This window comes from Notamacropus eugenii, chromosome 3 (assembly GCF_028372415.1).
Source record: "Notamacropus eugenii isolate mMacEug1 chromosome 3, mMacEug1.pri_v2, whole genome shotgun sequence".
Taxonomy (NCBI): domain Eukaryota; kingdom Metazoa; phylum Chordata; class Mammalia; order Diprotodontia; family Macropodidae; genus Notamacropus; species Notamacropus eugenii.
In genome coordinates, this window is record NC_092874.1 from 222,636,896 (window position 1) to 222,650,418 (window position 13,523).

Below are 13,523 nucleotides of genomic sequence, written 5' to 3' on the forward strand. Positions count from 1 at the left end.
TGAGTTTTCAACTCTATTTCTGTTTACAAGAATGTTTACTCAACAGGTCTGTGAGAAAGGGGAGGCAGAAATGTCAGATTTTTAAACTGAGAGAAAAGACAACAGCAGTTTTTTCAAGAATGTGTGTAAGAAGAGAAAATCCTTTATGAATTTGAAAAATATAGACCATAATAATAATTAGAAAATTGACTCCGATGCTTTAAAATGTCAGTTATATTATGAAACATGACAAGGATTTTAAAAATTGATGTATTTAAATATGAACCTGTCTGAACAATTTCTCTCAGAACATACAATCTGGGGTGCCTCCACCCACCAAAGGCATCATCCCTTTCCTGCAAAATGGAAGCAGTAAGTATATAACAATTTATTTAGAGCAACACTTAAAAGAAATTAAAACAAAAGGACTATTAAATATTTAGAATGTAATGAAAGACTGGCAATTCAAGACAGAGAATCTTTTATATCCTTGACTATGATAAGTTTATTAGTTGTTATCACCTCCACACTTAATAAAATCCAACGGTTCCCTATCACCTCCAGGATCAAATACAAAATCCCCTGGTGTTCAAAACCCTTCTTAACTAATGCTCCCTCCCCTTTCCACTCTTCTTACACCTTACTCCCACCGCATACTCGTCAATCCAATGATACTGGTTTCAGAAAACAATGGCAAAAACCTATATGAACTGATGTAGTATGAAGTGAATAGTACCAGGAAAAAAAATTGTACAATAATATTATAAAGAAAAACAACTTTGAAAGACTTGAGAACTCTGATTAATGCAATAATCGACCACGATGGCAGAGGACTGAAGACCAAGCCTATGCTACCCACCTCTTATCAGAGAAGTGACAGACTTAAGATGAGAGAGATGTGTTTTTCTACATGGACAACGCAGGAATTTGATTTGTTTGACTATGCAGGTTTTCTTTATTCAGTGATGAGGTAGGGTAGAGTGGTGAAGTGGGTTGGAAATAAAATAAATAATTAAAATAAAATGAATTTTTAAAAAACAATACTTTGAACATAGAACAGGCTTTATTGAACTCTTTTCTTTTTTTGAGTACCACACCTAGGATTCAGTCAAGACAACTGTCTTTATCTCTCTGACAAGTCTCCCACCTTCTCAGATATCTACACAATCCTTGAAGTTTGGGAACACATACACACTAGCATACATATATTCATAAAAACATATACACATATACAACATACATATACATGTACTACATATGCACATAAACACATACATAGATATACACACACATACACAAACAGGGAAAGTATTTACGGTCAACTGATAGTCTTTCCCACTCCTCAGACGACCTCAGACACAGTCCACATGATTCACAGGATTTACAAAGAGCAAGTTTCAGATTAGCTCCTTCAGACCATGACTTGGTGTCTTGCTTGGTCCAGAAACTCACTTTTGCTCAGAAATACTTTCCTTGGATTCCAGAGTCTCTGCTGTAAGACTTGCATTCTGGCAGCTTCTAGTTTGGCAAAGAAATTCCCCCCATCATTCCACTGCTGCCTCTGAATTAAAATTATTATTTTTATATCACCCCAGAAATCCTTTGTTAACACTTAAGAGAGCAAGAGACACACAGACACAAGTAGAGGAACAGAGTCAGAGATGGAGAGGGTCACTGAGTGAAAGAGAAGGAGACAGACACAGAGAAGGAGAGGCAGTAGAGAGAGGGGAAGAGACAGGGAAGGGGAGGAAGGGGAGAGACTAATTGTGAGTATTTTGAAGGCAGTGACTGTTTTCGCCTTTCTTTGTAGACCCAGAATTTAGCATGGTGGCTGGCACATAGTATGCACTTAATAATTGCTTATTGGCTGACAGTTTGTTAAAGGGAAGTGCACAGGTGAGGGTGCATAAGAGCACTAGGAACTAAACACTAAGGGGTATTAAGAAATAGTTTATGAGCAAGACACCCACACGCTATTTCCCTCACAGGCCACTAAGTGGCACTGTGAATACTGTTAGCCCAAGTCTGAATCCTTCCTCACCCACTTACTATCTGTATGATCCTAGGAAAATCATAACTTCTCTGCCTCAGTTTTCTCATCCATAACATGGAAAAAATAACAGCATCCTCTCACAGGACCATAAGGAGGATCAAATGAGATTAGGGTATATAAAAGCAGTATACAAATGCTGGTTCTTAATTTGAAGAGAATGGAAGAGCATGGAAGACAGCTTGTATAAAGATCTTTACACAAAAATAGAATTCCAAGTTTAGTGACTAGTCAATAGATTAGTTTGGCTGGAACATAAAGTGTATGAAACTGGGAGTAAACATATTCTGGAGTCAGATTGGGAATGGATTAAAACACTAAGTCAAAGTCATATAACCAGGGCTTTGCCCAGGTGCAAAAAATTCTGGGGCAGGGTTAGCTTCCCACTCTGGGTGGGAGAATAACTTCCTCCCCACTGCAACCCAGGGGTACTGTTCCTTTCCAGTGCTATCTGGTTTTCTGATCCAAACCCCCCCCTCCCGGCCCCAAGGTGGTTGGGTTATTATCAGAGAGAAAATGGGATCATTAGCTTATGTATGGAGTTTGGGGGGAGGGGACAAGCTACTATATTTGCATTTGAACTGGATCCACTGGGGCCAATATCTCCCCTTCCAAGCTGAGAATTTGGCCCCAGATACTCCATTTCCTAATTATGACTCTGTGTCAGTCTGAGGAATTTGTATTTCAATTTCATTTTGAGGCAATAGCAAAGCCACTAAAGTTTCTAAGAAGGGGGGGGGGGGGGGCGGGGGAGCCAGCCAAGATGACTGAGTAAAGGCAGGGACTCACCTGTGCTCTCCTCTCCCAAGCCCCTCAAAATACCTTTTAAAAATGATTCTACAAAAATTCTAGAGCTGAAGAACTCACAAAAAGACAGAATGAAACAAATTTCCAGCCAAGACAACTTTGAAGGTCAGCAGAAAAGGTCCGTTGTACCAAGGTGAAGGAAGAGAGCAGTCCAACACAGGCCAGTCCAGCACAGGCCACACCTGTGAAGATCAGGCTCCAGCAAACTAGGACCAGGCCTTGGGGAGACTGAATCACTGGCAGCAGTGGCAGTTGCCAGACTTCTCAGCCCACACTTGCCAAAAACAACTTAGAAAGTGAGCAGGAAAGGTCTTGTCACACTTAGGTGAGAGTGGAGCACAGCCCAGCGCAGGCCATGCCAGTAGAGTCCTGGCAAACCAGGAGAAGGCCTTGGGAGTAACTAAAGCAGCAGCAGTCAGGGCAGTGGCTGCTTCTGGACCTCTGAACACACAGACAGTAACAAGGTTGAACAACTGGTAAGAAGGATATTGCAGAGGCTTGTTTACTAGCATTGAGGCAGGACTCTACTGCTTTGCCCATACATGGATGTGGGTCACAGTCATGGATGCCAGTCCTAGCGCAAGGAGGAGCACTAACACAGCAGAACTTGTGGCAGCAGTGGAGGGGGGAACCTCTTTACAATTCCAGAAGAAAAGAGTGGTGGTGGTCACTCACAGACCAGAGGACGGACCAGGAGAGGAGTAAACACCTCTCCTTGGATCATACCACCTTAACTTTTCTCAGCAGTGCAATGAGACAATTCCAAAAGACTCAGGGTAGAAAATGCTATCCACATCCAGAGAGAGAACTATGGATTCTGAATACAGATTGAAGCATACTTTTTTCTCACAAAAATCCTGGTAGGTAGGTGCTGTTATTATCCTCATTTTACAGATGAGGAAACTGAGGCAGACAAAGGTGAAGTGACTTGCCCAGGGTCACCTAGCTAGTAAGTGAATAAGGTTGAATTTTAATTCAGGTCTTCTTGACTCCAGACCCAGGGTTCAATCTACTGTGCCATCTAGTGCCCCCTAAGCAAATAAATAGTATTTTGTTTTTCTATTCTAAGACACTTAATTTTTTGAATTTAAGAAATGTTTAAATTTTTAAATTTAAAATTTAAAGTTAATTTAAAAATTAATACTTTCTTAGTATACTAGTACTTCCCAACTAGATTTCACACACACACACACACATACACACACACACACACACACACACACACACACACACCCCTTGTCTTTTTACAAAGCAATCAACACATTGTCCATACTTCAAGTATATGCCTTGTTCAACACCTATGGTCCATCACCAAGAAGTAGGAGTCATGCATGCTTCATTATCAGTCCTCTGAAGTTACGACTTTTAAGGCAAATGCTGTAATTATATCCATTTTACAGTTTTGTTTTTACATTTTATAGAAATTGAGGAAATCAGAAGTTACATCAATTGTCCAGGGGTTACACAGCTAGTAAGAGTCTAAGGCTGGATTTGAACTTGAGTCTTCCTGATTCCAGGTCTAGTGATCTGTGCACTGTGGTGCCACCTAGCTTCTTCAATCAGTTCCAATTCTCTTTCCACCGCAAAATTATAGACGGTGGCAATAAGAATATGAAGAAGTTGGTGAGAGCAGGTGTCAGGCATTGAAGGGGGAAAAAAAAGATTTTCAGAAAGGATAGTGGGAAAATGATCTGGAATTGGCAATAGGTCCATCACTCTTCTTGTGATTTCCAGAGATTAAGGCATGTTGCCCAAATTAGAATGAGCTTCAGGAAAAGTGGTATAGTATAAGGCAATGATTCCAAACCTTTTAAAGTATGAAGTAACTGTTCAGTCATTTCTCAGTTGTATCCAATTCTTCATGACCCTATTTGGGGTTTTCCTGGCAAAGACTGGAGTGGTTTGCCATTTCCTTCTCTAGTTCATTTATAGATAATGAAACTGAGGCAAACAGGTTTAAGTGACTTGCCCAGGGTCACACAGCTAGTGTCTGAGGTCAAATTTGAACTCAAGAGTCTTTCTGACTCCAGGCCTGGCACTTTATCCATTGAACTCCTGTTAAAATCTAAAAAGTTCATAGGAGTCAGATTAATCATTGAGAATACATACATTCACAAAAAAGCTACTATGAATTCAGTGACCTTATAGAATGAATTTGTATTTCTTAATCACAACATTGACATAAATATTTTGTTTGGAATGAAATCATACTCAAAAGTCATGCTTGGTGTCTACATGAAATCTCAGGCCCTTGAAATAACCCCACAGTTCATAAATTGAGCCATGGTTCACAGGTTGAGATATACTGGTCTAGGGAAAAATCAGGTTTTAGTTAAAATAAGAAGATAAGATAAAACTTGAGGATTTAAGAAGGTTGTAATCACAATAAAAATTTACTCACTATGCAGAGTACAAAGTAAGGGGCTAATTAATGATTCTTAGAATGATAGAAATGAGAGAAAATTAGAGAAGATGCAAGGCAAGAGACCTAGGGCAATAAGTATAAGTAATAGGGATAAAGAAAAGGGGTTTGGGGAGGTCTGACTCAATTCAACAAGTATTTCTTAAGGGCCTACTAAGAAATTGTACTAGGCATAGGGATACAAAGATAAAAAAGAAAAAAAATGGTCCCTGCCTTCAAGTTTATATTCTACTAGTGGAGAAAAACATGTACATAATTAATAAACACATATGTGTAATATACATGTATATAATACACGCCCACATACCTACATGTGTAATACTATATATTGCATGTGTACATATATGTATATATACTACGTGCATATTATATTGTACACAAATATACATATATATGTACATCCAAATGTGTGTGTGTGTGTGTGTGTGTGTGTGTGTGTGTGTGTGTGGTTGGGGCTGAGAACTAGCTAATTTCTCTCTTTGGTCCCCATTCTCATGAAGGTAACACTAAGATTCCAGAGCTGTTTCCTTCAGTGGCCTTCATGGGTTTAAGTTTCTCCTTAGTCAACACTCTTACTCCTTCCTTTGGGAGGAGATAGGATGTTCTTTTAAATGAAAAGAGAAGTTGCATGAGGATCCTACATCACCTCTCACGTGGTTCACTCCATGTCCCGGACAATTTGTATTCATTGATTGTGTGCGTACATATATATGATATTGGGGATATAGGTAAAGCACTAGAGCCAAAGTGATACAAGAAATAAGAAAGGAGTAATGTCACCAATTTTATTCTCAGTACCAAAGATAATTAAAGTCAGTCTGCATCTAGTCTTTGTGATTTCCATATAGTCTAGTTACTATCTTTTGATACAGAGTGCTGAGGCTAGAATCAGGAAGACCTAAGCTCAAATCTGGCCTCACACACTACATTATGTGACCTGAAGCAAGTGACTCACCTGCTCACTCCCTGCCTCAAGTCTCCTCCACTGTAAAAAAGGGATATTAACAGTGGCTATCTTACAGGATTGTATGTCTAATAAGGTATTATTTGTGAAGCACTTAGCACAGTGCCTAGAACAGAGCAGGTCATTAAAAATGCTTCTTCTCTTCTCTTTCCTGCCTTTTTCAATTTCTTGCTCCCAGTTAGGGCAGCAGGAACAGCAGTGTTTGCAGCACTGGGTGGTCTTCCAGAATGGCTTATCTCCCATCCTCTCCCTCTCTCTTCCAGCCACACCATGGTTGAAGCTACTGAGGTACTAGATATGGCATTGGTATTGAAGTTGCATGAGCATGGAGGCAGTGGCAAGGGCCAGTGCAGTCCTCTGGCCTCTTGCATTATTTTGGCTGCAATCCTTTTCTCTTTCAAGGTAGCAACACAACCCCCGATCCTAGATCTCCTGACAACCACCCCCTTACATGTCCATCTCCCACCTCTCATGAGATTTTACTCCTTCCTTCTCCCACAGTCCTGAGAGAGGACCATCTGATCTGTCATGATCTAGTGACCCCCAGGGGCTTCAGTAGGCAAACAGTGAGAAAGGTCTATATGCCAGCAGACACTGATCTCCAAAAACCTGCTACAGATACAAGGGCTTTAAAGTGATGGGAGAAAATAGTCATGTGACAACAAGTAGGTAGCAAGAGGAAAAGTCACAAAGGAGGTACTGTATGAACTGATATTTGAAGGGAACTATAGGAGTTTCAAGAGATAGAAAATGAGGAAGGGGAGAATCTTAAAGGAAAGAGACAGCTTATGCAAAGGTGAGGAAGAAAGGGATGGATACATCCTTGCATACAGGAAAAAGCAATATGTTACTCTGGTTAGAACCTATAGTTTTTGAGGAGGAATAATAAAAAATAAGTTTGGAAAGGTGGTCTGGCACTTGACTGTGAAGTATCTTTAAATACCAAAAAAAGAAATTTGTATTTATTCTAGAGGGGTTAGCACTTGGGCTGGAAGATTATATTAAAAACAGAGTAGTCAAGAATGAGAATCTGCTTTGAGGAAAAAGATAATTGAGCTCAAGTTTTTAACAGGTTGAGTTTGAGATGGTGACAGGATATACCATGGTAATGTACAACAGGTCTCTTTAACACTGTTGTAAGACAATGGCCAACCTGCACTGGTAGGGGGAATTTCTTCTATTGATGAACTCACAGGAGAAAGAGGAAGACAGAAGCAGACAGGAGAGAGGAAGATCCATCTGGCAATTGAAACTAAGGTTTACAGGTGAGGGTTAGATTTTAAAGTCATAAAGAGAGAGGAAGGAACAGAAGAGTTCCATGGGGAAGTTTAGAAAAGGAAGCATAAGAAAGCACTAAGGTTTAGGGAACTCAGGACTGGGAAAAGAAAGGGAAGTTAATGGAAAGGCAGTGTGGTACAGTGAGAAGCATATTCAATTTGGAGGCAGGGGGCATGAGTTGAAATCCAAGCTCTTTTACTTACTAGCTCTGTAACTTTGGGACAATCTTTTGGAGCCTCAGTATGCTCACTGGTGAAATGAAAGAGATGGACATGGTGACCTTTAAGGTCCCTTTGCAGATCCATATTTATGATCCTATGACCCTTGTCAGTATAGCATAGTGAAAAGACTGAAAATCACATCTCCTGATAAGGTTCCCTAATCTCCTAATTTTCTGTTCGGTCTTCTTTTTACCATACTACAAATAACTAGAAGGCAAGGGAAAGGAGTGTCATGTATAAGGAACAGCAAGAATGTCAATTTGATTGGACCACAGTGTTCATACAAGGAAATAATGTGCAAGATTGGAAAGGTGGTTTAAAACCTGGTTGGTTCGGGTTTTAAGTGTCAAAAAGAGGGATTTATATTTTATTCTCCAGGTAATAGGGAGTCAGTGGTGTTTGTTGACCAGGGGAGAAACGACATGGTCAGATTTGCACTTCAGAAAAACCACTCTGACTGCTTTGTGAAGAGTGGATTGGAGTGAGAAGTCACAAAGCAGGTATTTTCAATTAGGAAAGTATTATCCTAATCTAGGCAAGAAGAAACGTGAGAATAACCTAGAGTAGTATCTTTATGAGTGGAGAGAAGGGGAATGATGCTAGAAATGGTATGGAGATAAACAAGATTTGACAAGTGAGTAATATGTAGCATGAGGGTGAGGAGTTAAGGACAATACCAAAGCTATGAGCCTGAGTAACTGGAAGGATGGTGACACCCTTAACAGAAATAGGGAAATTTAGAGGAGGGGTAGATTTGGGGTAAAAGATAATGAGTTCTGTTTTAGACATGTTGAGAAATGTGCACCTAATTGTTAGCCAATAAATCCTTGCTGAACTCATGAGGGGATTACCAATTCATTTCCTTGAGGTAAATACAGTACATTCTATTCTCTCATTTGGCTGGTAGAACACTGCGTGATGGCATGGCAAATCTGATGGCCATTAACTGCAGAATCTCTAAAGAGACTTAGAGATGATCCAGTCTATTTTCCCTCCCACTCTGATACATACAACCATTAAAAGAATCCTAGGACCCTACTAGTCAGTTTACAAATTTATCCATCTGACCACCCTCACCAAGTGCTAATACATGGCCCTCTGACCTTACCTGAATTTAGGGGATCCAGTTCATCAAGTTAAATGCAAAACAATAGATACTACATAAATGCCTCATGTCACTCACTACTGCAGGCTCGTCACTGGAGGTCTTTGAGTAGCTCAGTTAGCAGTTTAATTCAGTTCAATAGTTCTCCCAAGTACATATATTTCAGGGTAAAGGATCAGACATTTAGATCTCTAGAGCCTAGAGGTCATCTAGTCCTATTTTATAAATAGGGAGTGGGGCCTACTGATAGTGTTCTGAACTGGGATTCTGGCAGGTCTCAGGCTTACTAGCTGTGTGACCCTAGGCAAGTCAATTAATCTCCCTCAATTCCCTCATCTAGAAAATGAAGACTAGCACCTAGCCCTCAAGGTTGTGGTAAGGATTGAATAAAATACGTAAGGTACTATGTATATCTCAATGAACTATATGTATTAGCTACAAATACCAGCTAACATTTAAATGGTATTTACTATGTGCCAGGCACTATACTAAATGTTTTAGGACTATTATCTCATTTGTTCCTCCCAAAAACCCTGGGAAGTAGGTACTGTTATTATCCCCATTTTACAGATGAGGAAACTGAGGTAAATCGAGGTTTAGTGACTTGCCCAGAGTCACCCAGCTAGCCGGTCTTCCAGACTCTAGGCCCAGTGCTCTATCCACTGTGCCACCTAGCTATCATGATGATACTGATGATGATGATGAAGAAGAAAAAGAAGAAGAGGAGGAAGAGGATGAAGCTAAAGCCAAGTGAGGTGAACTGACTTTCCTAAGGTTATAAAGTAACAGAACTATTACTTTAATCTGGTTTCACTGATTCCAAATCTAATGATCCTTTCCTGGCACCAAGCTGGTGGTTCTAAAGGAAAAGCTAGTCAGTAGCTAGAAAGGATAGAATGGCTGCTTTCCTCCTCTATGCCTAGGGGAATTTTTTTTTCCAACCTAACAGTAGAATGATTGGAGGCAAGTCAAGCGGCAAAATTCATCCTCAGCCCCTGTTCTTCAGCTTCCCTTTTTGTCCCCTTGAGCTCATTCCTAAATGCTAAATGTTATATATGCTGCTACAAAAGACTGATAATTCTTAACGCTTTCTTTTTCATAGTCATCTCCATTTTTGATCAGACACAAAGCCTTGAGTAAAAGAAAAGAGCTGAATTTCAGGTATCAACAGGCAGGAAAGTTTTGGGTTTTTTTTTAATGTAAAAGTCCTCTCATTCTCCTGAAATCATATCAGGGTCTAAGAATATGGGGGTGGAAGGGACAGTCTGTCTACCTTCTGCTCCAAGTTGCAAAAGAACCAGGATATCCTCAGATGATAAAAAGCTCTGCCTCAAGCTCTGCTTGAATCCTTCACCCCAGGTTGGGATAATTTAGGGGTTTAATGAATGTCTTGAGCTCCTAGGAAAGGTCCAAAACTTGTATAATTAACTGGTGTAACCAATACTGGGTTATTTCTTTTCTGGGCTATTTCTCTGTATTTCTGGCATAATGATAGTGCTCCTTTCAAAACTAAAATATGGAAGGAACTACTACTGTTCCAAGTGTCACTGTTTGTACTTTATTTTTTACATTCCCCAGCCTTGAATAGAGTTCTTAGAGCCATCAAACTACTGCTGTAAAAATGACATTAATATTGATTATTAACAAATTATCAAAATAAATGAACATTAAGTTGAAGCCTGTGTTCTTATATATATATATATGAGGTTGGCTAGAATTCTACAGAGTCAGATGAAATTTGCCATCTGGAAGTAAGAGGAGTCCTTTGAAAACAAATCTACCCACATATATAAATTGTCCATCTTCTCCCTCTCTTGCCTCCTCAAAATACTGCTGTTCCCAAAAGACAGCTTTGGAATGGTATTAAAATAATTCCAAGACCATTTAACTAAATCTTTTTTTTTAAATCAGAAACCTGATTCTCTACCTACCTCTTTGGCTCGAGTTAGCTGAGATTCTTCTAGTCTACATATCACTGTCTTCACTGAGTCAGGTACTTGAAGCCTACAAGGTATTATTTCTGTAGACTTCTCAGATTCTACTTCAGATTCTGAACTTTCTTTCATGGTATGAACTTTGATAGGCATGTTTGATATTTTGGAGATTCTTTCCTCTCTCATTATAGAATATAGACAAACGCCAATAGAAAGAACCTCTAGGTAGCAAGCAAGAGTCTGTTCTGCTCCCAGAGGTCTACTGATAACAAGATTGGTTGCTAACCATAGAATTCCAATTCAAGTGATGTCGGAATGGATTTTCTGTGGCACTGTCATTGACTCAGTAAGTGTTCAATGAGTGCCTACTAGATATAGAGAATAATAGTAGGCATTTCATGTGTGGTGTGCTAGAGGGGATAGAGAGGAATGGTCAAAAGGGAAGCAAATATAAAAGAATGGACATGAGCCTCATCCTCAAAGAATTTAATAAAACATAATTGCTATAATCCAGGTCTTATTCTTGGTTCTCTTTCCCTCCTCTTCAAGTTTTACTTAAGAATTATATGTTTCAGTCACCACAACTTCTCAACTCAGCTACAACATATGTTCATTTAGACCAGTTTAAAAAAATCATAGAATATTAGAGCTAGAAGGGATGTTATTGAGGTTACTGAGTTCAACTCCTTTATTTTAGGGATGGAGTGATTTGCCGAAGTAAGATGCTCTGGTTATTAAATGACAGAACCAGGACTCAGATACAGATGTTTAATGTCCTATCCATAACTTCCCAGATAAAACTATTTGCCATGTGAGAAACCTAAGGAGCAAATGAGAGCGGAAGCCCATTCAGGGCAAAACAGAGGGTATCACGTGCCCACAGCTAAAACAATGCTGGCTCACAAGTTAAATCACATACAAGTATTTTGTATAACTTCAAACCTTTTTTGGACGCATGTTTTTCTTGATCTCTTCCCCAAATGTTGACTGCATTTCTTCTTGGCTTCTTAAATCCCCTCACTTCCATATTGTCAACCTGTTACACATTCTGAATGTATCTGTCTTCTGTTTTGAGTACCTATATACTTTCTCTTTTTTTTTAAAGATGGGTTCTCCCTATCTAGACCTGAAATTTAGGAGCTGATCCACTACTGATTAGTACAGGAGTTTTGACATCCTCTGTGTTCAACCTGAGGTAATTTCTCCTTGTTCCCAAAGACTTACCACAATAACACCAAACCTAATGTGGATACTTGATATGCACAGTCAACTGCAGTTCAGAATTCCTAAACTCAAGAAATTTACAAGTTTAGCCTCCCCAGCAGCTGGTATTACAAGTGTAAGCCTCCATGCCCCACCCCCTGCATACTTTCATATTTCATGAGACAGATGGTGCTAAGAATCATGGTTTTTACACCTGTAACAGGTGGAGAGTAGGACAGGGTGGGAACTCTGACCAGTACCTAGTTAAATCCAAAAGCCAGGAGCTTGGCTATATGGTTAGCCCTCAAATTCTCAGCCCTACTTATCATGAAAAGTGCTGCATCTGCCAAGTTTTCTGAACCTCTCTCAAGTTTGAGGCCACCCCTTGAGAAGTCCCTCCAAGGTGAGCTGGTGAATACCTACCACCTTCACCCAGCAGTTAGCCATTTCAATCCAACACTATTCTTTGTTTTGGATTCCGAGTGCCCTTGTCCAGCGCTCCTCTTCTCTTGTAAGACCTCAGCACTGGATCACTGTCCTCCTGCTCCACATCACAAAACTGAACAAGAGGAAGTTCCCTTATGACTCACCGAGAACACCGAGAGGTGTTCATGCTTTATGAAGGAATACCTTGTTAATGCATTAATACTTCATCATTTATGATTATATCCTATGATTACTTTAACTGAGCTGTGGGGGAAGGGCAAAAGGAAGAGAAACAGTCCTTCTTTCCTTACAAATGTATAGTAACTTATTCATAAGTTTTATCCATATACTACTAGACTAATAATTATGTATATTATAAAACAATGTAAAATAGACCTTTTTTATGGAGGGAGGAAGGCAAGGCAATTGGGGTTAAGTGACTTGCCCAAGGTCACATAGCTAGTAAGTGTGACAAGTTTCTGAGGCCAGATTTGAATTCAGATCCTCCTGATTCTAGGGCCCGTGATCTATTCCCTGAGCTACCTAGCTTCCCCTAAGATAGAGCTTTAAAAAGATGAAATAATATCATAGCACAGTCATTGATAAAACCAAGAACTCCAACTACTGGGGTTAGGATTCAACAGAAACTGCTGGGAAAGCTGGAAAGCATTTTGAAAGAAATTATACCAATATCTCACATCGTCGATAAGCATAAGTTCAAAATGTAAAGTCATGATAAATAAAGGGATCAGGGAAAGAGATACTTTTTACAACCATGGGAGAGTCCTTAACTAAACAATGGATAGGGAACATCCCAGGAGTTAAAAAATGAATCGCAGCTTTAGAGATGGAAAGGATCTTGAAGCAGAACTCCTCTTTTTCATAGATGAAAAACTGAAGCCCTAAGTGGCTTGCCCATGATCACATAGCTGATTAGTGTTTAAAGTAGGAGTTGAACTCAGATCTTCAGTTTGGCACTTGATCTATTTTGATTACATAAAACTGAAAAGTTTTTGCACAAAATCAATATAGTTAAAATTATAAAGGAAACAATAAATTAGGGGGAAATGTTTACAAAAAAATTCCCTGATAAAAGTGTGATCTCCAAGATATATAAAAATAGATTAGATAAGA

At 39.5% G+C, this 13,523-nt stretch overlaps 1 protein-coding gene across 1 annotated transcript in view; it reads right to left on the minus strand.

Moving 5' to 3' along the window:
• The window catches only part of FAM186A (family with sequence similarity 186 member A), a 162,052-nt gene extending 149,454 nt beyond the window's left edge, over positions 1-12,598 (minus strand). Inside the window, exon 1 of the mRNA XM_072654668.1 lies at positions 10,758-12,598. Within this exon, the coding sequence (XP_072510769.1) occupies positions 10,758-10,946 (189 nt within the window). The 5' untranslated portion in view covers positions 10,947-12,598. The remainder of the gene's footprint in view (positions 1-10,757) is intronic.
• Between the last annotated feature and the right edge of the window lie 925 nt (positions 12,599-13,523).